Source organism: Mauremys reevesii, linkage group 4 (genome assembly GCF_016161935.1).
Source record: "Mauremys reevesii isolate NIE-2019 linkage group 4, ASM1616193v1, whole genome shotgun sequence".
NCBI lineage: Eukaryota > Metazoa > Chordata > Testudines > Geoemydidae > Mauremys > Mauremys reevesii.
This window is the reverse complement of record NC_052626.1, coordinates 72,519,283-72,545,046: the sequence shown is the minus strand read 5'-3', so window position 1 is coordinate 72,545,046 and position 25,764 is coordinate 72,519,283. Positions and strand designations below refer to the sequence as shown.

The 25,764-nt window shown below is 45.7% G+C and overlaps 1 protein-coding gene across 3 annotated transcripts in view; it reads right to left on the bottom strand.

Annotated features, from left to right (window-relative positions):
* Window positions 1-25,764, bottom strand: part of AMBRA1 (autophagy and beclin 1 regulator 1) — a 186,603-nt gene that overhangs the window by 116,489 nt on the left and 44,350 nt on the right. For all 3 annotated transcript variants that reach the window (XM_039536587.1, XM_039536588.1, XM_039536589.1), the window contains exons 8-9: window positions 15,822-15,908; window positions 4,757-4,939 (exon numbers count right to left, since the gene is read on the bottom strand). In XM_039536587.1, the coding sequence (XP_039392521.1) occupies window positions 4,757-4,939; window positions 15,822-15,908 (270 nt within the window). The remainder of the gene's footprint in view (window positions 1-4,756; window positions 4,940-15,821; window positions 15,909-25,764) is intronic.

Here is a 25,764-nt window from a genome sequence, read left to right as displayed (position 1 = left end):
TAGTGAGTGGGAAGTGAACAGAATCTGTTTTAGGAGAAAATCCCAACAGGGTTGCATAGGAGAGAGCGGGGTTTGGGGTAGGGAGGAGAAGGTGGGTACAGGTGGCAATTCTACAGGGCCACAAGAGTGTAAACTCAACATTGCTGGGGAACAAGTTTCTTGTGGGCCAGCAAATCCAAAAGCGCACAATAATATACCCTTAAAACCCTGGAAAAAAGAGTGAAGGGGCTGAGCAAGGCTTGGGCCTCCAGAGCCCTGTGCAACTATGGAAAGGGTGAGGGATGAAGTAACTATCACTGCCTGCTCATAGATCCAGTAGAGCACACGAGTAGTAACTATCACATATGCCTCCTTCCCCAGGATCCCTAAACAAAGACTAAAGAAGGGGAGAGAAATTTACAATCTGATTCATCCAGAATAGAAAGACAAGAAACCAAGGCAGCTTGCTAGCACTTCAGGGAACGCTCTCTTGGATTCCAGAAGCAAAAGCAAGCCACTGAAAGCTGAAAAGCATGGTGGTGATGGAAGGGAAGGATAGCGATGAAAGTACTGACCTAACCCCATCTTTCTCACCCATCACAGAGGACGGGAGAGATGTGGTGTAAGGTCTGAGGCCTTTTTTCTGCAGCCACATTAGGACAGCAGTAGCCATGTGCTAAAAAGCAAGGAGAGGGTGGGGGAGGGAATCACATCCTCACATTCCATCTAAATAATATTAAAACAATAAAATATTGGGCTGTTAAGAAGATGCTCCTGTCCTAATAGTACTCACCATCACCAGATAAGATGTTTAAAAAGATCTGTTTCTTTAAGAAAACTTTGATAGCATTCTGTTGGGCAAGGAATCACTTATTAACAGCTGTGACTGTGAAATCTATATGTCTTTACTGTTTTGCCTTCATGGTTCCTACTTTATTGTTTATTGATATGATTTCTGTCTGGTTTTTGTTTGTCACATAACTAATTTCACAAGATTTAAATCAATTAAAGTGGTGGTGTATGATTGGTTAAAGAATTGTTTCAAAATATGCTAGGATTGGTCAAAGAATTCTTTTGCAGTACTTTAGTTTAAAATGATTGGTTACGGTATAGCTAAGCAGGACTCAAGTTTAACTATATAAACTGGGGTCCAAAAGGATGTTCCTTGGAACCTAATTCCAGGACACAACCCAGGATCAGAGCTGCCAGACTCAACCCCCTGCCAACCATATCAGGCAGAAACTGGAGGAGCTCCGGACAACCTGATCCTGACTGGCCACCAGGAAAAGTTCATCTGCCTTATTGGCAGTGGTGAGCACTGTAAGCTTACTGTGTGCATTCTAATTTGGTAACTTAACAAATAGAGGGTAAGAATATTACTGCGTAAGGCACTTTCACTAGTAAAAGGCCCCGCAAACCCTCCAAAGAATACGTCCTGAATCCTAGGAACTGAGTATGGATGGGGGTGCCTAAATTAACCAGATTATGCCTTGAGCCCACGGAAGGATAAAGGTGGGGTACCCTAGAGAGTGTGGGTAACGGTGGAAGCTAAACCAGCTCAATAAGAGCAGAAAAGGGAAAGATGAATCAGGAAAGGAAAGAGTATCAGGAAAGGTAAAGCAAAGAAGGGACAGTTGGAAAGATGGAAGGAAAACAAAAAAGGCTTCACTGCGAGAGGTCAGCGGACAAAACTGAAAGATGAGTCAGAAGACAAATTCCAACGCAAAGGTCCCCACGCTAGGTCCCTGTTATCAGTCAGAGAGACAATGAAGCAGAGGAAAGAGAGGCAGAGAATGTCCTTAAGATGCAGAGGGGCAGAATTCAATATGGAATTTTCATTCCCAAAAAGCTCAGTTAGCACAGAGGGAAGAAAGACTCCTCAGCATGAAATGAAAGGCGGCCTCAGGAACTGCGTGAATATTATCTGCAGGGGAACACATTTCTCTACAGGTATTGGCTTTGCTGTGTGAATGGAGAACGTACCATCCATTTTCACCAGCAGAACCACCTTCCCCAGAAGATGAATGGGAGGCAATAATGGAAATACTAAGGGCTGTGTTTGCTGGGCTCTCCCCTCACACAATGGCCCCTGAAGCTGTCACACTGATGCTCCTCCAGCCTGCAGAGTTGCTTAGGGAAAGCTATTAGGCAGCTGACACTTCTGCATATCTCCCCTCATTTACATCTTACACAAACAAAGGCCACAATGAAAAGAGAAGATGCATGCACTACCCCTGCGCTTTCGAGTATTTAATTGCTGGAGCATGAAATGACAGCTCCACTGAATAACATTTCAGAAAAATACTCCCACCCCCTTAAATCCCTTTCCTGGTGAGGATTATCTGCTGCTACTTTGGGAGGGGCCAAATTCAATTCTGTCCTTCATAAAAGGGGCTTCACCTTGAATCAAATGTCATGGAGTATGCTGCTACCCCAGCAGGTGGTGCTGTAGGAAGTGAGGGCAAGAGCTCTGACAGTGGGAGAGGTTAATACTTCTGATGCCAGAAGGTGACACTGTTGAGGACAGTCTAGAAGCCCAGGCCATTGGAGTGCTCACAGCTCCCACAGTCCCAATACCCCTGAGCAGATTGTTTTGTGTGGGGATCCTGTGCTTGGAGAAGGCAAGTATGATAAGGATCAAAATAAAAGTGGATACTTGCAACAGCTGGGAAAATTCTACTTTGAAATAGAACAAATAATGAATGAATGGAAAGGTCACAATCAACAGGGCAGGGAATGCAAGATGGACCTTTCTTATCTCAATGCCTCTGACACAGGGCCGGTGTAAGGATATTTTGCACCCTAGACAAAACTTCCACCTTGCGCCCCCCCTCCGATGTCCAACCCCCACTTTCCTACGGCCAAGTTCCCCCAAGGGGCCCAGATGTTCACAAAGTGCAGGGGGCACCTGAAAGGGGGGGCTGCAAAGAGGGGGTCATATGGGGGCTCTTCCAGGGGGTGAAGGTGGCAGAGAGGGGGATGCACAGGATTGTTGCAGGGGGTGGAGGTGGCAGGGGTGTAGTGGCAGGGAAGAGATTGCACAGAGGCAAAAAGGGCTCGTTGCAGGGGGTGCAGTGGCAGGGAGGGAGTGGCAGGAGAAGTGAGCAGGAGGAGGTTGTTGCAAGGGGCTGGCAGGCACGAGGGTGTCTGTGCCCAGGGTTGTTGCAGGGGGGTGGAGGTGGCAGGGAGGGGTTTGCACAAGGGAGGACTGGGCAGGAGGGAGATGGCAGGCGGTGTGCGGGGAGGTCCCGAGGTTGATGCAGGGGTGAAGGTCACCATGGCTGGCTCGGGGGGCTGCCGGAGGTTGACCAGAGGCAAAAGTGGCAGGACAGGGTGGGTTGTTGGGGCGGGGGGTGCACAGAAGAGAAGGTAACTGGTCGGTGGGTGTTGGAGGGGGTGGCGCTGGCTGGGGGAGGGGTGCCTGGGTTGCTCCCACATACACCATTCCCCAGGCCAGGGACTGGACCTGCCCACCCCCCGTCGCTCCGCGGGCCTGTGCGGCTCCCCACGGCCTGGCTAGGTACCTTGCAGGCGGAGTAGAACCCAGCTTCTCCGCCCAAAGAACAGAGCGCAGCTGCGCCTTCTTCCCTGCCAAGCCGGGCTCCCCACCGCCCCTGGGGCTCTCAGCGGTGGCACAGGCAGCCAGCCCCCCTGCACCCAAGCCTGCTGTCACCGCCGCCACTGAGAGCCCCGGGGGTGGCAGGGAGCCCAGCTCAGCCTGCGGCACAGCAAAGTAGGTGCAGCTGCTAGCGCTAGACCCTTCCCTTCCCCACTCCGCTGCCGGCTGCTCCCCTGGGGAGAGGGACTGGCCGTGCCACGGGTGGCCCCTCTGGAGCTGGGGAGCAGCAGCAGCCTTGTGCTCCGCTGTTTAAAAAAATTGGGGGGCACTGCTTTTTGGTGCCCCCAACCACTTGGCGCCCTAGGAGGCCACCTGGTCCGCCTAGCGGTTGCACCGGCCCAGCTCTGACAGTAACTGGTGCCCAAGCTCTTTGAGCAACCCACTACAGTTAGTCAGATGCCTGTGTAAAGAACCTCACTCTTCCATATAGTGGAAAGAACTTGCTGCAAGTCCGTTTGGTCAGGGCCACACCACAGTACAGTCCAACAGCACAGCTCCAAGCAGAGGCTTGCATGGAACCCAGCATAGGGGATTAAGAATAGAGGAAGGCCTCGTCTAAGAGGAAAACTACCCTGCAGAAATAGTGTAAGAGAGAACCAGTTATCCTAGAGGTTTGCTGTCCTCAGCTCTGACTGGAGGAATCTCTCTGCTACACATTGGTCCATTTATAATCTGTACTGAAGTCAGGGTTCAACCTTATAACCCCTGTGAGAAGGGAGCCTCCCAAAGCTGTCTCCATAGCTACAGTAAATGGAGAATGGAAGCACATGCTGACTATGCTCTCCCTCTACTCAGCTCAATGAAGCACCACTGTCTCCTGAAAGATCTTCCTTGCTCCTACTCTGCTACAGCTTTGAGTTCACGTCCCTCCTTGGTTTCTGCTCTTGACATGAAGGACATGACAGGATACTGCTTAACCAGAACTCCAGCAGCAAGTCAGCTGGAGGCATTGAAGTGAAATAGGCAGCTCAATTTGTCTCTCATTTGTTTGTTATAAAAGTGCAGAGGACTGATTAGTGACAGATGCTGCTCTAATTTCTGATCAAATGGCCTAAACAAGCCTGAGACAAGTTTGCTTACTGAGCAGTAGGAACTTATAAAGCAGCCATTGGGTAAACAGTGTGATGTAGTGGGAAGAGGCAGGGTGCACAAACTTACTCAAAGTCTTCAAACTCCAGATCATTTCCCTCTACGGACGGGCCTTGGTTCTCTGAGGTGGAAGCAGACGACGAGGAAGAGCGGAGACGATTCTGTTGGTAACGCATGGAGCGCTGACGAATACTGTCCCTCCGGGAAAGATACTGGATCATTCTCTGGGCATAATATGCTGCAGGAGATAACCTGAAAAAGGAAGAGAGAAAGAAACATGTTATAATCTGTAACTTGAGGACCCAAAGGAGCAGAGAATGAGTGCGCAATCCTACTTTTCCTGTTGAAATCTGGTGATCATGATGCAAAGGACATTGCACCCCATATACAATGGCTGGGAAATAGGTGGTACAGAGACAAGCAAAAAATAGGAAAAGAGCAATGGAGAAGAGCGCAAGGAAACTTCCCCTTTAAAGATAAGCTTTCCACCTCATTCTCCTGCTGGGGAACAGACACAACAGTATCTACAGACAGCACCACTGATGGTTAACAAGACACTTGTTTTTTCAGATTCCTTGGAACATGCTCTTTCATTTATCACCACCTCAGCCAACTAATTCCAGCAGAGGGCTCTGAACCACCACCAAGAACCAAGGCCATTCACAATAAGGACCCTGCTAATCAGTTCTGAAAGTTGCTGCTGCCTTTCCCCTCAGATGAGACATTAAGCAGAGGTCTGGGCCTGCTGCTAGTCACCACAATACAAGGTACAGGAGGAACTTAATTTTTCATGAAGAGCTACAAACGAATACTTGGTTGAAGGCCCTTTAGAATTTAGTCCCAAGGGACATAATTCTAATGATCCAGTCAATAATCAAACAGATTTTATCAACCTAGGCTGTGCAAAGGCTATAAATGGACACGGATAGGAGTTGCTAGACTCCTGGGATATATGTTCTTGTTATTGTAAAGCACTTTGGGATATCAAAGAATCAGAGCAGGCTGCGCAGCAGGGACAGAGGGGCGGTGAAGAAATTTGGCAGCATGTGACCTCCAGAAGAAGAAAGAGGAGCATCCATGTACCAGCATGGAGATACAGGTGAGAAACCATTTTTATGTTCTCTCCACAGGTACTAATGCAGAGAGTGGACTAGATCATACATCTGAGGGAAGGGAGCAGAATTGGAAGGCATGAGATGCACTGTTTTAGGGATGGGGGTTCCACAAACACCGCTCCCAAGAGAAGGAGGTGGGTGGTGGTCGGGGACTCCCTCCTCAGGGGGACTGAGTCATCTATCTGCTGCCCAGACCAGGAAAATCGAGAGGTCTGCTGCTTGCCAGGAGCTAGGATTCACGATGTGACAGAGAGACTGCAGAGACTCATCAAGCCCTTGGATCGCTACCCCTTCCTGCTTCTCCACGTGGGCACCAATGATTCTGCCAAGAATGACCTTGAGTGAATCACTGCAGACTACGTGGCTCTGGGAAGAAGAATAAAGGAGTTTGAGGTGCAAGTGGTGTTCTTGTTCATCCTCCCTGTGCAAGGAAAAGGTCTGGGTAGAGACCGTTGAATAGTGGAAGTCAAAGAATGGCTACGCAGGTGGTGTTGGAGAGAAGGCTTTGGATTTTTTGACCATGGGATGGTGTTCCAAGAAGGAGGAGTGCTAGGCACCTAACAAAGAGAGGGAAGAGCATCTTCGAAAGCAGGCTGGCTAACCTAGTGAGGAGGCTTTAAACTAGGTTCACAGGGGGAAGGAGACCAAAGCCCTGAGATAAGTGGGGAAATGGGATACTGGGAAGAAGCACAAGCAGGAGAGACCTCCTGTCTCATCCTGAGAAAGCTTACAAGAAGTGGAAGATTGGACAAATGACCAGGGAGGAGTATAAAAATATTGCTCAGGCATGCAGAAGTGAAATCAAGAAGGCCAAATCACACTTGGAGTTGCAGCTAGCAAGAGATGTTAAGAGCAACAAGAAGGGTCTCTTCAGGTATATTAGCAACAAGAAGAAAGTCAAGGAAAGTGTGGGCCCCTTACTGAATGAGGGAGGCTTTCTCAATGGTTTTTTGCCTCTGTCTTCACGAACAAGGTCAGCTCCCAGACTACTGCACTGGGCAGCACAGCCTGGGGAGGAGGTGACCAGCCCTCTGTGGAGAAAGAAGTGGTTTGGGACTATTTAGAAAAGCTGGGTGAGCACAAATCCATGGGGCCGGATGCACTGCATCCGAGGGTGCTAAAGGAGTTGGCGGATGTGATTGCAGAGCCATTGGCCATTATCTTTGAAAACTCATGGCAATCGGGGGAGGTCCCAGATGACTGGAAAAAGGCTAATGTAGTGCTCATCTTTAAAAAAGGAAAGGAAGAGGATCCGGGGAACTACAGGCCAGTCAGCCTCACCTCAGTGCCTGGAAAAATCATGGAGCAGGTCCTCAAGGAATCAATTTTGAAGCACTTAGAGGAGAGGAAAGCGATCAGGAACAGTGAGCATGGATTCACAAAGGGCAAGTCATGCCTGATTAACCTAATTGCCTTCTATGAGGCGATAACTGGGTCTGTGGATGAGGGGAAAGCAGTGGATGTGTTATTCCTTGACTTTAGCAAAGCTTTTGATATCGTCTCCCACAGTATTCTTGCCGGCAAGTTAAAGAAGTATGGGCTGGATGAATCAACTATAAGGTGGATAGAAAGCTGGCAAGATTGTCGGGCTCAACGGGTAGTGATCAATGGCTCCATGTCTAGTTGGCAGCCGGTATCAAGCGGAGTGCCCTGGGGACGGTTTTGCTCAATGTCTTCATTAATGATCTGGAGGATGGCATGGACTGCGCTCTCAGCAAGTTTGCAGATGACACTAAACTGGGAGGAGTGGTAGATACGCTGGAGGGTAGGGATAGGATACAGAGGGATCTAGACAAATTAGATGATTGGGCCAAAAGAAACCTGATGAGGTTCAACAAGGACAAGTGCAGAGTCTTGCACTTAGGACAGAAGAATCCCATGCACTGCTACAGACTAGGGACCAAATGGCTAGGCAGTAGTTCTGCAGAAAAGGACCTAGGGGTTATTACTGTTTGATTACAGATACTGAATGACATATTGGCCAGTAAAAGTTGTGTTTTATTGGCCTCCTGAGATTGTCTAATCAAGCATATGTAGAGAGAAAAGCAGGCTGGTATCCAGTAGGGAGTGTTGCAGAGTACAGATCACTAGAAGCGACCCTACTTGTCTCACTGGTCTTCCCAGTGAAAAGAGAATTTCATTGCTAGGCTCAGCTAAATGCGATTTCTTCTGGCCAGCTATTAATATGGTCTTGACTACCAGGATGTAGATAGTCACTTCCCTGTCTGCCTGTAACAGGTGCTGTTTATGTGCAGAAGCATTTATGCATGCTCAGGATTTATGGTATGGCAGTGGGAGGACTGCTAGGCACAGGTGAATAGATATTGGTTTCTCATTATTTCTTTCATACTAGAATCCTAGAATATCAGGGTTGGAAGGGACCTCAGTAGGTCATCTAGTCCAACCCCCCTGCTCAAAGCAGGACCAATTCCCAACTAAATCACCCCAGCCAGGGCTTTGTCAAGCCTGACCTTAAAAACCTTTAAGGAAGGAGATTCCACGACTTCCCTAGGTAACTCGTTCCAGTGCTTCATCACCCTCCTAGTGAAAAAGTTTTTCCTAATATCCAACCTAAACCTCCCCCACTGCAACCTGAGACCATTACTCCTTGTTATGTCATCTGGTACTACTGAGAACAGTCTAGATCCATCCTCTTTGGAACCCCCTTTCAGGTAGTTGAAAGCAGCTATCAAATCCCCCCTCATTCTTCTCTTCTGCAGACTAAACAATCCCAGTTCCCTCAGCTTCTCCTCATAAGTCATGTGTTCCAGCCCCCTAATCATTTTTGTTGCCCTCCGCTGGACTCTTTCCACATCTTCCTTGTAGTGTGGGGCCTAAAACTGGACACAATACTCCAGATGAGGCCTCACCAATGTCAAATAGAGGGGAATGGTCACATCCCTCGATCTGCTGGCAATGCACCTACTTATACAGCCCAAAATGCAGTTAGCCTTCTTGGCACCAAGGGCACACTGTTGACTCATATCCAGCTTCTCATTCACTATAATCCAGATTTCTTCCTGCAGCGCTTGATCCAGAAGAGGAGGTGAATTTAGTAAGTCACTCGGGTAAGCAGGAGGGTCACTTCAGAGCCCACAACAGATGAATAGTGCCATTCACCAAAAAACATGACATTCACAGAAATGCCAAATGGAGTCAAAGCTCAACAGCTCTGTCTCACTTTGCAAACAGAGGAGATGAGGTTCCACTTAGTGAGGGCAATCTCATCAGGTAACCACGGCATTTACCAACTCAGATGGATGCCTGCACGTTAAGAAGCTTTGTGCATTGTAATGATGCTCATTTTGTAATATGGTAATGCCATTAACTAGAGAGCTCTGATGACTATATTCCTGTATAATGTCTCTTTAAACAAAAGCTCACTGTTGTAGTGATTATTGTTTTGTTTCTGATAGTTACATGGCAAGGATTTGTATGCTGTTAATACTTCCTAAATAGGTTTTTTGGTTTTTTTTGGGAGGGGTGGGGGTGGGGAGCAACAGATGTACATGTGATTTTTCTAGTACAAAGATTTACTAGGGGTACAAACCTTTAACACCTCAAATACTTAAATAACCATCTCCCTAGCATACTGTTTATGAAAATGCCTGTTTATTATTAGAACTGAACTCTTGACTATTTGAGATTAGATTCTCACTCTTTGCCTGGTCTGCACTGGCTGCCCTGAACAAACTGTGCTCAGATTTCTACCTAGTGCAATTCAAAAGTGTCTCCTATGTCCTTAAAGTTCACTTTGCACTTCCTGCCTCTCTCATCCCACTGAATCATGGAGAGAAAAATCCTCATGCACTCATTGGATTGCCTTTTCGAGTGCAGTGAATGTGACAGGCAGAGAAAGAGAGGGGTCCCTTTGGGTTTTTGTCCCTCCTTTTTATAGTTTCAGTCCCCCATCTTGAAAAACATTTCCATCCAAGAACCAGGAGCCAAAGAGAGTCTATGTGGAAGGATAGTCCCTGCTGTTTTTTTTTCACCCGTTTGAACTTCCTTTGTCTTCCCTTCATGCCTGATGGCGGTGTTTACTGCTTAAAAGCAAACTAAGCAGAGCGCACATTCCTTTGTTTAGGACAGACCTGTTTGCCAACTTCTGTTTGGGCAGGGATGTCGGGTTTGGAACATGTTTAACACCATCATACAGGGAAATCTTATAACTTCACATATAACATTGCCACACATTTTACCAGGACAACATTGACCAGCAAATTATGAGTTTTCAAATGATATCTTACAAGGCATATTTTGTACAAAGATTATTACAATAGCGTATAGGATGTGAATAAAGAAGTGTATTCTGTCAGAGCCCCTTAGCAACACACAAACTTTGTAGTAGTCCACAAGACAGTAGGCTACTTTTGACACCACAGGATCCAAATTAATTCAGTACATAAGGTGCATATGGATCACACAGATGCTTGCAGTGAATGGACTTAAATTACCAACGCAAGTGGTATAGACTGAGAGACTGCATTGCTGGATGTGAGACAACAATTGTTCAAGCTGCTGACTGTGAACCCTGAGGCCAATTTCAGCAATGCAGAATCCAGCACCAAGCAGCGTAGTCTAACAAAGACTACAGCATGGCGCTGACTGATGAGGAACCTAGAAGAGGAGGATCTGAATGGCAGCATTCAAACACTTGCTTTAGTAGGCACTAAAGCAAAAGTTCAAACATACTGCACCCTAAATAGAGAGGTGGGCATGCAAGGATGGATTACTAGGTAATACAAAGTGCTCAGTTACAACCCACAGAACTCTAACCAGTCTGGCCATGTAGATAAATGGGCAATCAAGATCTTAGGGAAGATCACTTCTTTTCAGAATGAGGAATCTCCAAGCCTAAAGCATTCCTCCCTCCCCTTGTTTCCTGGGAAAACTCTCCACCTGGCTGAAGGAGCTCTGGTCTCTGTTCCTGAAAATACCTGAAGGATCACTACAAGTAACACTAGGCACTCCTTCTGACCAAGGGAGAATTACACATGCATTTTCATGTCCCCAGCCCCAAGTTGTCCAGAAGCAGAGTAACTTCCCCTTCCCTGTTGCTGACAGCAGAGCTGTTTAAAGCTGATGGACTTGCTTTCATTAGTACACAAGACTCAGCAGTCAACATGTATATTTTAATTAAGTAACTGATTTCTTGTTTCTACTCTGTTGTCAAGCCTGTAAGTACCATTAGATCAGCCAAGCAGGTCCAAAAACCTCTGCTATCTGTTATCAAGGTTCTGTAGTATGGCTTCCAGCATTTGGATACCCACAGACACTTCATGGCTGTTCCCAAAGTCAGCCTCATGGCAAGACGGCAGCATGGGATACCAGTCTACCATAGGAAAGTAGGAACACACCTCGCCAGCAGCAGCTGTTCCATATAATGAAATATCTCCCCTTCAGGGGTTAACCCTCTTGTTCTATGCCTATTCCCTGCTTGAGGGAACAGAGCGAAAGGCGAATGAAAGACAAGGAAACCAGGAGGCCTCTTCAGTTTTGGCAATAAAGAATAACTTCAAGTGAGCAACCACAGACTACTCATTCTAGTGATCTCACATATTGCCAGTTATCTTGCAGATTGTGCTATAGATACATGCCCACCCATTTGAACTGAGGCAAAGCTAGGTACAAGGCACTAACTGCTGCTCCTGTGTCTTCCATGCTTCCTGAGCAGAGGAGGACATATTGCATGCAAGCAACTCAACTCACCAGGGTCAACATTCAGATCTGCTGAATAGACAACGCCACAGTCCTACCCATAGTAACTGCTCCAGCAACTTTGATTTTCTTGGGGTCTTTTCTACTACATACAGTCTGACATGTAGCTGTTTGCAGAGACAGAGTCCAGATAAAACTGTCTAGCTGGGATATTAATATGAACATCCTTATTTCAAGCTGTACTAGCATAACTGCCATCAAAGAGCACCTGTCCTAGGGCAGCAGTTCCCTTGCTGCTTTCCTTTCCTTTCCTTTTCTATTGTCTTAGTAAATCTGGAAGTCCAGGGAAAGGACTTAACAGCCAAGCTGACCTTGAAGAAGTCCAAGCAATGAGAACATCTAAACAAAAGGACAGGCCCTTTCAACTCCATCATAAGATTCCTGGGAATTTTGAAACATAGCTTCAAAGTGATCCAAATTTTCCTTGCCTCATTCAATATCCTGCACTATTCATTCAAACCAAGCATCGCTCCTCATACAACAAGTGGTTGGTGCAACCTAAAAATCTAGATCAAACAGAATCACCTTGAACTGAAATTCTTTAAAGTGTAGCTGAAGTTTTTAAAGCTTCTCTAGAGACAAGACACGGCTTGGTTGTTTCTTAAAAAAAAAAAAAAAAAAAAGTTATTTAATTTCATCTCTGTTTCAAGTAATTTTTCCACTGTGTTTTGTAGGAGGCATCTGGTAGGCGCAGACCTATTGTTGCATCATCAGAAGATTCTGCAGCACACTCAACTGCAATCAATGGAAATAACAGCTTCCCCTACATTTCTAGGAAGGTCTAGGGGAAATTGGAAAGATCCCATTGTCTCAAAGGATGCCCTTTGGTCCAGCATAATCAATAAACCTGAGGGAAGCTATGCAAACTCAAACTTTCAGCTCCAGTTGATGGATCCATGCACCTAACCCTCTGCAGGAGAGAAGGACCTGCTATTAAACACTGATTAATCTCACAACACTGGCCTTTTCCTCCAGTAGATCCTTATAACCCCAATTCTCACACTTAAAACGTTCACCACTATTTACAGCCCTCAAAGTTACATGTGGTGAGAGCAAGAATTAGTTTTAAAAACTGTTTCCAAGATGAAAACTGCACTTGATTTTGTTCCCCAGTCAGGGCCGGCTCCAGGCACCAAGCTTATCAAGCAGGTGCTTGGGGCAGCAACTCCGGAACGGGTATTCGGCAGCAATTCAACGGAGGGTCCCTCACTCCCGCTCGGAGCGAAGGACCTCCCGCTGAATTGCCGCAGATCATGATCGCGACTTTTTTTTTTTTTTTTTTGGCTGCTTGGGGTGGCAAAACCCCTGGAGCTGGCCCTGTCCCCAGTGTAACGGATACCTGGAGCAGCTGTACTTTCTGTCACATGTTACAGAAATTCAACATGGAAGAGATTAATTAGGCTTTGCCTACACTGGACTTTCGTTCTCCTGCCGACAAAAAACTTCAACCCCCAATGAGCAGCAGCAGCTTAGTCGGCAGGAGAACGCCTGCCGACTAAGTTCAAAGTTGTGAAACACACACACAAACAAAAGTTTTACCGACGACAAGCACCTGTGTGAACAGTGCTTTGTCAGCAGGAGAATTCTCCTGCCGACTAAGCTGCTGCTGCTCATTGGGGGGTTGAAGTTTTTTGTCGGCGGGAGACACTGCGCTCCTTTTAGCAACCTGGCTGTAGCGGCACAGCTGTGTCACTAAAAGCTGCATAGTTTAAACATAGCCTAAGACTCATCTCCCAGAGAGCCAGAGCCACTCTGGATTTAGGTGTTCCAGTCAATGGGGTGTTTTCCACATTACAACTAATATCACTCACTGTTAGAAAATTCCCACATATCCAGATTAAATGTTAGGAATACATGGGGCAGCAGAAAACTTAATTTTAATCTTTCCTTGTAAATAAATCCCTCCAGCCCCCTTTTAGCCACTTTCATTAGTCTTCTAACACACATTTGATACATTTGTCAGCTTCTTTCTGGTTTTCAATCACCCAAGAGTGATGGCAGCATTCTCTGTGGGTCATTCAGAGCCTCAGAGAAACACTAGCCCCCAGCCCACTCTCCAGAATGAAAGCTCACAGTACATGAAGGTTTTGTGGCAGTGGACTCCATCACATTTTTGACACCATGTTGAATTGTAGGCTTATAATCATTTATTGCCTTTTTTACCCTTGAGTCTTTCCACAGCATTTCCCTCCCATTGAATGCTGGTATTTCAAAGTAGCTTCCCAGAGATGGATTACTATGCTTATATTTTGGGGGGATAAGATGTGTATTTTAAGTCCTTACCCATATTACTAACCTTGTCTACCCAGGGAGATTTATTGCTGTAATTGTACAGGTATTATACCAGTACAAGTCCTTGCGTGGACACTGTCTTTTTTCAATTTAGCTTATGTTACTCTCATTACTGCCAAACCTCCCAAGTTAGCATCATGTAACAACATGCAGATTTAATCTCTTTCAGATCATTAAAATGGTCACATTAAACCCAGCTCCTGCAGCAAGTCACTGTACACTTAACCTCAGTACATTCTAGGGTGACCAGATAGTAACTGTGAAAAAACGGGACGGGAGTGGGGGGTAATAGGTGCCTATATAAGAAAAAAATCCCCCCAAACGGGACTGTCCCTATAAAAACGGGACATCTGGTCACCCTAGTACATTCCCACTGACTGTTTTCCTTTGCATAGGGTCCCTTTAACCCAACTTCAGTTCACATGACAGCATCAGAGGTTTCCTGAGTAGCTATACCAGATGATATAGCTGCCGAATTCTCAGTCATTAGCTTTGCTAATTCCTTCCAAAACTGATCACATTTGTCATGATTTAGTCTTTATAAACCTCCAATTCCACCTATTGCTCATGGTTCCATTACCTTCTTCTGACAGATTCTCTCTGTGGGTCACACTACCCCAGCTGTTGCTTTCTTGATATGCTAAGAAGTATGGGCAGAAATTACTCCTTTATGGCTTTGATAATTCTGCCACATTTGATTTTTTTTTTAATTCTCCAAAACATTCTCACCTATCAATGTCTCCGTGGGCTAAACAGAACTGCATGTGTTTTTCTCTCTGTAATGTCAGTGTTTCAGGACTTTTCAGAAATAATTTTCAGTGCTTTGCTTTTTGTTAGCCAACACACTTAATGCCCTAGGTCATGCCATTCAGACTCACAGGTGTGGATAGGTTAAATTTTTCCAAGTATTCTCTCACCTGCTTCCATCAACAGTTACATTTACAAGGGTCTCAGAATAGGCCTTTTCTCCTCCCCTCCCCCCCTTCTCGTGAAGAGACAGATTTATCAGACTTATCATTGATTTCATCACTCATTTATTGATGAGCCTGCTTCCTCTGTAGTATTTCCCCCCAATATATTTGTAAGATCCCTTAAGACTTTTACCCTCTTCAGCAGCGTTAACTCGTCCTTCCTTTATTATTTACCTCCAAGACTTGACTACATATTGTCCTTTATTTCCACGTTTTGTTAGGTTTCTTCACACTCAGATCTTTGAACCATGTCCTCAAAGTCACTCCAGTCTCCTTGTCTGTATTTTTGTTTTTAGAGCCATTGTAGTCTATGGCATCTAGGGATTCTCTAGCCTTCTCCTACATTCATGCATTACAATATTTCCATCACCTTTATTTAATTTCTTAATTTCCCAAATATTGGCTTTCCTAAAATCCAGTATCATCCTCCCCTGCACTCTCTACATCCCCTCACCTTACTATGTTGCATCCAAATAGGTTGCTATCATTGGCTCCAACCTACTCTATTATTTTTACATCCTCACTTGGTCCCTTCCTATTATCAAGCAGCAGATCCAGGGTGGCTTCTCTTCTGGTTTGAATTATCTGCTTTCTGGATCATAAGGCTACCCTCCAGGTTCCTTAAGAACATCAGATCTGTGTTCAGTTGTATGGAGTGTTTCCCTCCACTCAGGAGGAAGAGAGAAGGAAGAGGAAGAGTTCCCTTCCCCAAATGGGGCTAAATCCAACCTCGACCAAGACCCTCATACAGTAACAGACTCTGTGTACCTCATTACCTCTCTTTTGTCTCTCTGTTATTGCCCAAGGCCTTTTGATTTAAATGAAAGGTAGTGTGCAAGGCGCTCGTCAAAACATCACCAAAGGGCATAGGACTCTCCAAACCCAACACTATGGTCATCTCCATAGTGATGCGCCAGAAAGGGTGAGATGGATCAGATATCAGTACTATTCCCAAGGGGCTCAGTATATGTTGCTGCCACAGCAGTAATGCCTCTGGCAGTGAAACAGGTTTGAATCTGGATTGTACTTAGTCCTTACCTGGCTGGATCTGGGTAGATTGGGTGCTCCCGGGACCCTGCTCCATCATAGCGTGATAGCGAAATGAGGGAAGATTCCAGCAGCCTCCTAGAAATAAAAACAAAAATGTTAATGTCAGTAAGTGACCAGCTGAAAGGCCATACAGCAGCAGCCCCATGTCTCCTGCTTCCTTACATCTCCTGAGATTATTTGTGTTACTGATTCATTGCTATAGACATCCATGGGACTACAGAAACAGGGCCAGTGATAGCTGGCATACATTTTTGCCATATAAAGATTCAAAGCATATAAGAGTCCCATTATATAGACAGAAGAACTCCCAAATTGACTCACTCCTGCATGGATGTCTCAAGAGAGAGCTGCAGATGGCTGTTTTTCCCTTGGGGCAAGCAGTCCAAAGTAGCCAGGCCTGTAATCACTGATGCTGCTTTAGCAGTCTGTCAGGAATTTCTGCCACCCTACGCTAAGGGGCTCATACAGGGCTGGAAGATGCTCTTGACATGGACAAACTGTTTGTTTACTGCCCCTCACGGATTCCCTTCATCGGCAGTCAGGCCACGGGACACCAGAAAGCCCAAACTAGTATGTGTTTATGGGTATTTTGGTGTTCTTAACAAAAACACACACCCCGCAAAACACCTTGCTTACACAGAGCTCCCTAAAACCAGCAGCCTCATCAACCATGATGGAAAAGCTGAGACAATGACCCTCCCAAATGCAGCAATGCCTGGTCATAGCATGGATGTGTCAGACCAGGGAATAGCTTATTGGCTGGAAACTGTCCATTAACCATCCTGGACTAGCTAGTATTAGAGAGTACCAGTGGCTCTATGTTCTGTCAACCACAGAAAAGACCGAGAAAAAATGCTGCAGTGTAAACTTCACTGAATTTGCACAGCAAGGCAGATTTCCTGTTGCCTTGCTGTCTGCCTAGGCTTGATAGTGATTAAGCTAAACACTTAGGCTCTTCAAGATAATAGTGTTCTCAAACCAAACCTCTATTATGGTTTGAAAATTGACGTCTCTGCTTTAAATTATCAGAGGAATCCAAGAGAATTAGAGGTTTCACAGACTGACAACGAATGCTGAGTTACCTACGCACTGAGTTACTTTTATATTGGGTTACTTTTCCAGAGAGTCAAGCTCTGTTGTTTCTCCTGAAGAGCACATAACTCAGTTACCAAAGAAGCCACAATTCCTGCCACTGCTGCATGACGTCGTCACCCCTGAGCACTGCAGCATTCCCCCTGCCTCCACCCAAAAACCCCATTGCCCCTGGCTCTCTCCCCAACCCGGAAAGGAATGTCACATGCACTCCACTGAGCATTCTCAGAGACTCTGTGGTAGTTTCTTGGAGATTATCTGCATGAATTAATTCAAAGAACAGTCATCTAGTACCAGCATGTGCCTCCACAGGGAAAGCCTTCTGAATTTAGGGATAGCAAAACCAGCCTGGTCATCACCATGTCTCGTACCCACCTGCCTTCCCTACATGCACTCTAAGGCCCCATCCAAATGCCATGTATAAAAGTTCAGTTGCCATGAGCAGCGATTTATTTTAAGCTTCAGTGCTGGTTTTTGGTTACCTTATCACTCTTGATCCTCTGAGACGACAAAGTTACAAGTGTGCTCTGGACATCAGACATCAATGTTAATAAAAAGTTAGGAACAAAACAAAAACCCAGCAAAATGTGATCATGTGGGATCCAGAGGGGCAATTTCTACTTCTGTTCCAGAGGATGGCAGAGATGACTTGCACCTAAAACCACTAATGTCAAAGCGATTTGTTTTATTAGTTAAAATAAATTTGTTCCAAGCTAAAGCCCTGAGGGCCAACTTGCAGCTCAGTGTTCACTTTCATAGCCAGATAAATGGGGGACTGTTAAATCATCATCAATAATGCCTCCATGGTCTACCACACTAATATTGTTACCTACAATCCCCAAGGAGACTGTGGTGCCTGCTTTTAAAGTGATACACTTGCATAGTCTTTAGACTTCAAACTCTAGTTCTTAAATCCATATAATGGGCTAATGGATCACTCACCCCCTCCCCCATTAGAATATGCCCAACACTGGGAACCTGAAAGCAGAAATCAATGATCCTTGGTCAGAAACAGCTGCTTCTAGGAAGACTTAGTCTAGGAGGCAAAGACTGGGTTTAATTTTCATTATTAACAGAGGGGCTAAAGCAGTTTGAAGTACTGTCAGTGCTAACAGCATTACTAGTAATTCTGTTATAGGTAGAAAAAGATGATCCCTGAAGGAACAGCAGCTGCAACAAGTGCTAGCTACTAAATAAACAGCCTGTGATGTTTTCACAAAAAATTCGGGTTGCACCTCCTCTTGAAACCCTTCACTTAGCATTGCTTGATTCAAGTGTCCCTTCTGGAGCAATGAGCTCCCTTCCCCCCACCCCACTGCTGCCCAGATCCATAGCAGGCTAACACTAGGCTCTGTTGAAGCAATTCCTCCACAATCTCTGTCTAGACAACATGAAATTGTCACAAATGACATCTAAAGTACAATTAGCAAAGAAACTGCAATTTCCACTCTCCTCCCCCGCTCACAGGGAGAATCACACATTAACATCCTCCAGATTGTCAATCAATGCCTCGGTGATGAAGATTAACTCTGCGCACACTAGGAGACGCTTCAAGCCCAGCTTGCTAAAATAGGCTTTTTTTTTTTTAAACACTACAAAGAGATATAAATTGCCTTCTGTTCAGCAGCACTTTCTGTTGTGATCTCAGCGGACTGCCTGCCTGCCAGACATCAGCACCTGAGGAAAAGGTTTTGGAACTGCCATTTTACCCCGCACAATATTACTCAGGGACTGCAAACAGAAGCAGTAGTCGAGAAGAGGAAAAAGGGAACTGGAAGTCCAAGTTATGGAACAACACAATTTAAAACAGAATAAAAAAGGGAGAGAGGGACAAGGCAGAAAGAAGCTTTTCCTCAAGCTGCTCTCCACCTGGGAGCACACTGATCAAAAGAGGAATGGACAGCTACAGACAGTAGCAAAGAAAGTGGAGAGGAAAAGGAAAATGGGAGCTGCTGGGCAGCCAAGCATCCCAAGAATGTTTCCATGCCTCAAACCCTCTGAGCAGTTTTGATTTTCATCAACCACCAGAGCACTGGTGAGTTTCTCTAGCATGGAGCAGCTGAATGCCAGAAGCCATAGCTTTAAAAAACCCAGCACAATCCCTTCATGTTACTGTAGGAGTTAGCAGATTAATTTCTCCCTACTATCCTCATACTCTCCCCGCTGGCAGCAAGACTTAATCACCCAGGCCACGTGGGACCGAACGACTGATTCATCCATAAAGGATCTCAGGAGGTATTCAAATGCAGCAAGTTTAGCTTCTTGGGATCAGTTTCCAAGGATACATGATTCCTAAAACTTTCTAGCCCAATGGAGTCTCAAACCCAGCAGCACAGCATGCACATCAATAAATAACTAAGCTATCCAACTGTACAAAGCTAACGGCTTCCCTCCCCTCTCAAAAAGGGAGGTACTGATCAAAAGGGGAACTCTTTAAAAAGCAACTCAAGCACTGTGTGCATGTGACAAGTATTCACTCCAAAGCATGCTACTGCTCAGGCAGCCTCCATCCCCACCCTCCAGAAGCTGCTAAGTGCTGCCAGGCAAAAACAGCAATAATGCTGAAGCACTCTCTTATAAGGATGGCTACAGTCTCCCTAGCCCTGCACAATCACACCCTCAGTCCACCTCCAAATTGAATGAGGGTGGAATTCATAGTCAAGATGCTTCAGCTTCAAAGGGACGACCACTCTGCCAACTTCTTTACTATTCTTCTGGGCATTCAGTCTTGCATCTTCCCACAAGGACAGTAGGGCCCAAGAAACCTATGTGGAGGTGGAATTGAAGCAGGACCATGAATCATATCCTCCCATTCCTCTCAGCACACAACTATCTGTCAGACCTCTTGGATTCTGGCCCCTGTGGATGCAGAGTCACACACACACACACACACCTCTATATACAAATCCTATGGAGAACTAAACAGTATTCAATGTTCTTCCAAATATAAAAGGGGAGGCTTAACCCAGAAAGGTAACAAAGAAGAGTTGAATCCCCACAAGTGAGGCATCGAGAGCTGTCCAACATCACCCCCTGCTCATCCTCAAATGCTGCGCCCAGGTATTTAAAGGGGGTTTCATAATTAATTCCTATGGACCTGGAGACCAGCGTTGTGGCATGAATGGCTATGTCAGACCGAAACCCTATCCAGTCCATATGATCTCCTCAAGGGCATTTGTTTTTCCAAAAACCTTCACATTTTAGTCTCTTCACTTCACAGAGCAGATTTCAGGGTCTCAGCTTACTTGTGTACAGCCACGCAAGCAAACAGGGATCTTGAACCACCACCCTTTGTAGCTAACCAGATTTTACAGCTCTTGGGAAGATATGAAATTTCATAACTCTCTTGGATCAGAAACAACCTATTCAAGCTCAAAGAAAGAAGAGCTAGTAAACAACTCTACCAGTTCCTTGAAAAGGACCTAATTTAGGAGATTATCGTTAGTGGAATCCTTGTCAGTCCTGCTTCAGTACTCAGGAATCTGAAAGATAAAAAGCTCCAGAGTCTGAAATGTTAAGTACTGTGGTTCTCGATCTTTTTGGGCTCAGGACCCATTTGTAAACCTTGATGGCCCATCGCAACCCAGGAAATAGCTTTAGTACAAAAAACATCTGGCTTACTCAATATTTCTTACCCAGGATAAACAATATACACTTTAAGTACTAAAAAAAAAGTACAGAGTGGGTACCACAGTGACAGCTCCATGGGGCTGGCTGGGCTCATCTCCCTGCTGGGATCATTGTGACCTCAAGGATCCTTAAATTGCAGCAAGGGAGGTTTAGGTTGGACAATAGGAAAAAACTTCCTGGCAGGGTAGTTAAGCAGTGGAATAAATTGCCTAGGGAGGTTGTGGAATCTCCATCACTGGATATTTTGAAGAGCAGGTTAGAGAAACACAGGTCAGGAATGGTCTAGATAATACTTAGTCCTGCCATGAGTGCAGGGAACTGGACTAGGTGACCTCTCGAAGTTCCTTCAAGTCCTATAATTCTATGATGTTATCTCAGTGCCGGTCAGGTTTGGCCAATTCGTTTGAGTAGCACTGCAACCTGGCACAGGGGGTGCAGCACCCCTCAATCAAATTTGGCCTGGCTGGTCCTCCATCTTCATGACAGAGGAGTGATTGGCCCAAACCTCAGCAGTGCTGCAACCCCATGTACCATGTTGCAACACCCGGAGCGGAAAGCTGAGCCGAGCCCAGTCAGACACACAGGATCAGAGCTGCTACCATGGAGTGAGTGAGGGGCAGCCAGGGCCTCCCCCGGTGGCTTTCCACTCCACCCCACGGGCAGGACCCAACCCCACCACCACCACCACCAGGGCCTCCCACATGACCCTTTGATAAATCCTGGCAACCCAATTTTGGGTCATGACCCACAGGTTGAGAAACACTGTTCTAGTTTATTTCAGTTTTTGCATGGTTTAAGATAGTTCAAGTTTCTGACTGGCTTCTGGACTGGATTATCACTTAACAGCACTGCTCAGGCTTAAGTAAACAGGGTCAGAAGAGTAGGAAGAGACATCCAGTGCAGAACAGCATGCTTGATTTTACTAGTCCTATGAACTATAAACAGCTTATGAATTTGGTTGTAAGAAAGTACTGCATCATGGAATGCCTCAATGTATAGTGAGTCAACCATGCAGTGAGAGGTGCTGTGTCACATACCTGCCAGACCAGAGCCAATGGTTAGTCATTAAATCTTAACGATCCTCTATTCAAGTGGAAACACCTTGGGACAATGGGATGGCTGAAGCAAGGAGAGCCAGTTCTCTCCAACTGGGGAAGAGGAAAATCCTCTGTAACAGAGCAAAGAAACTAAAAGGTGTTGATGCTTTTTTTTTTTTTTTTTTTCTCAGATAAAGCTAACAGTGATTTATTTGAACACAATGTAGACTTCAATACTATATCAACAGCTACAGTGCAAACTGCTTTGTATCTCAGATTCTAGAGTAGTTTTTCATTTCTTGTCATCTGACCAAGTGATTTCATAGTCTTGGTATACCTGTAAAAACAACAGAGCGCTGGGTTGCTCAGACACAGAAAGCTCTGGGCAGGAGAGAGGAAGACACTGACATGGTTTTATAGCAGGTTTCAGAGTAGCAGCCGTGTTAGTCTGTATCCGCAATATGGCATCTTGTTTAAATATGGAACAAAATAAGGAAGTCAGAAGTTAGCTGACCTCGAGACAGACACTATGATTCTTAACAGAAGCCACATGAAGGGAGACCCTAGACTCCACAGAGGACTTGGTCCTAAGCCCAGAGAATGCTCCAGAGTCATGAGGAAACTGAGGCAGGGAAATACATACTGGTGTGTTTATTTTGTCTAGATCTGTGTACCTGTCATGCTAAGTAAAAGGTAATAGTGTTTAGAATCCTGGGAAAAGTCTGTATCTGTTTACTTCACTCTCACATACCCCTGAAAAGTTAAACTGTGACCCCAGAACACCCACACAGCTGAGTTCTGGAAGAGGGTGTGCTTAAGCTACTGGGAAATCAGCATTGGTCATAGGAGGCCACGGGCAGCTGAACCATGTGATCCCATTTCTCTGAAGGTGTAACACACAGAATGCAGGTACTCAGGAAATGTGCCAAAGAGGCCACAGGAGGAGTGGTGTAGCCTACTCAGCTCAAGAGAGGTTTAAAGCACGTGTCCCAACACATGTAGCCTGGAGAGTGTCCAGCAGAGGGAGTTTTGCTAGGACTGTGTGTGTGACACAACAGTTCTCAGAGTTAACATTTTTCCTTCAGCACCTTAGCCCTTAGACTTTTTCTGGTCTTCAGTGACTAACAAGAATTGGTGGTTCCTTTTCCCCAACCCTGTCTGGCCATTCTGTATTCCATCTGTCAGGCTGTGTACACAGTGCATCTTTCTGCAGTGAAGGTTTCTCTCTTTAAACGGGGTAGGTGGAAGCAGAAGTATAGTGAGTCCAGTACACAATCAAGTGAGTTTTCCAAATTCAGGCTCCAACCTCTCCAGAAACATCATTCTGGGGAGGGCCTCACACTCAGTAGCATTGGAGTGGCATGTTATGGTAGCATTTGGTGTTGGGGGAGGAAGGGAGTTGAGGAGGGAGGCACATCTACCGAATTACCCTGGGCCATTCCACACATACTAGCAGAATCCAGCCCTCAGGCAGAGGAATGGATTCGTTAAGAAAGAAGAGACTGAAGAATGCATTTGCACTAGTACAAAAATGTAGTCATATGGGGAATGGTGCTGCCAAATAAGAGACCTATAAGAATCAAGCTTTAAGAACTTTCTACTCAAGAGGAGATGAAAGAACACTAAACCTTCTGCCAGGATGGTGGAAAGTCCCAGATACAGAAAAAAGCGGAAAAGAGCACACTGACAAGAAGAATGAGGTATGGACTATAACAAACAAATGTATATTTATTTAAGTTTGCAGGGAGATAGATCCTTGGATTTGAATTCTCCCTAGGAAAAGGTTGGGGGGAAGGAGGACTCAAAAATCCCTTCCCCTGTATCAGAGAAATGGGGCTAATGCTCCAGAATTCACCAGGTTTTGTTAAGTGAACTGAGGTGTCGATTGTTCAGCTTCATCCCTACAGCAGTTCTGCTCTCTGGCTCAGACATTAACCTCTATTTAACTGTCTGATGCCACAAAAGCCAAGCAGCATCTCTGGTGGAGCTCCTCATCTCCCCTTGGTGAGTGTTGTGGGCACCAGGAAGAGTGATTAATTTCTCAAGTGACCCAAGGTTACACTCAATCTGCTACCGTCCCAGACAAAGGCCGTAAATCAGAACAGGAGATGAGGGAACATTATGCAGAGGTCCCTCATCATACAGCACCCAGAGAGTGATTAATGGACTGGTTTGCAAGTGAGGAGAAGCATGCATCTGTGATGAACATGCTAAGGGCTGAGAACAGAGCTGAGAGCATACTGTTTAGTTTGGCAACGACTTTGCAAAGATGGAGACTACAAAAGTGAGAGACCTTCCACTTTGCTTTTCAGGTGCTGGAGTTCTTTTGGGATTGGAGGGAGGGAAGAGAGAAAAACATAAGTAACATTGAGTCAGGCTGATTATTACATTTGCTATTTACTCCATGTTTGTAGTTCTGTACTCAGAGAGATGGAAAAGCACCAAGGCCCGATTAAAGGCACAAGCACGATACGCCTGTGCCTGGAGTGACCTGGTTATATCAGAAATTCAGTTTTTCACTTTTTAAAATAAAACTTTCTAGCCCTCATGGTTTAAAGAAAAGCTTGAAGATGTGCCAGAATGTAACCAAGACAGTGATGTCTACTCGAGCATGCCGACACTGCCTGAAACAGCAGCCCTCAGAGCAGTGAATAGCTCCATACATCTAACTGGGGGTGTTAGCCTCAAGAACCACTGCTCTGAGAGGTCCCACCACCACTCATAGAGGACTCTGTTTTGTAGTAGAAAAGTTCTGCAGCTTCTGTCCGCCTGCCCAAGCAGATATACCTCAGATTGTGGGGCAAACACTGGAGGCTTCCTACCTCTCTGGAGGGGGATGGAGGAAGAACTGCCTTTCCTGAGGGGCAGGGGAGCCCTGCTGTTCCTAAGTGGGCCCAGAGCTGTGGGAGAGCCGCTCAGGGACCACATCAATGTGTGCCCAGAGCCCCAGCCTTGTCTGAACTCAGCCCCACCAGGCACATTTTATACATAAAAAACAGGCCTATGGACCTTTTGAGGGCATCTAGGCCATGTACCCCAGCTTTCCCCTGGGAGAGGATTTGAATTCAATACAATTCAAAACAAAAAAATTAGTCACTTTCTCGGCAGATGATAAACCCTGCTTGCTCCCTGAACTTCAGTTCCAGCAGGTGCTTTCTCAAGAAAAACAGGGGGATCAATTACACCAGCGCAAATGCAGCCATTTCGAGCAATCAGTTAAATATGTATGTGGAGGGGGGGGGGGGGGAAATCTTTATAACGCATGTTAGTTACTCAACAGACCAGAATGGTTCAACTGGAGAAAGCCAGAGTCATCACTACTTTGGTTAAATTCATATTTATTGAGGTCTCTCTCCATTTGCTCAGGCCCCAAGCCCGGCTTGGCTCAAGGCCCTGGGGAATCAGTGCTTGGCTGTAACTTCTCGAGTGAGGAATTCTGTATCAAAGTGACTAATTGAATCAGGGCAGCTTTGTCCCCAAGCATGCTTGCTGCATGTGTTTATACAGAAACAGAGTGAGAGTGTGTGTGAGTGCATGCGTGTAGACAGTACATGCTTAATGATGAAGGGACTGGAACAATCATAAATAACCATAATGTATATAAATGCTACCATCTTCTGCTGTCTCCTTAAAACCTTCAACATCCCCCTCTCTTTGAAAGGGCTACAGTGGGGAGACAGGGTGGATCAGTAAACTGACATGTGACAGCAGGTCTGAGGACCTGCCCATAAGTTTTAACTAACTGGTGCATCTAGGTAACTGAAGAAAACTGGAAAAACCAGGGCAGCTGCCCTGCATCAAGGGAGGTACATCTGGATCCACAAGCTAACCCAAATGCAGGGGCCTGATAAGAGGATCCTGGGGACAGCATTAAAAAGCAGTTATCTGGACAGCAAGAGAGGAAGCCAGTCTAGAGGAGTCAGGGTATTGCTTTCAAGAGATGCAAGGTATTTGCCTTTCCTTTTCCCTCTTTATAATTAATCGGGGAATGGATTATCTAGTTTAGTTTATGAAAAATGTAAATCTGGTTACATTAAGCAAGTCATGTGTTTGAGTCAACTGTCCTTCCAATTTTGAGGGGAGAAGCAAAAAGGCCCAGGGGGAGATTAGAGCTAGGGGGCAGGTTACAGGCCACTTTCCCCAAATTCACATGTCTAAGTACAGAATTTGGG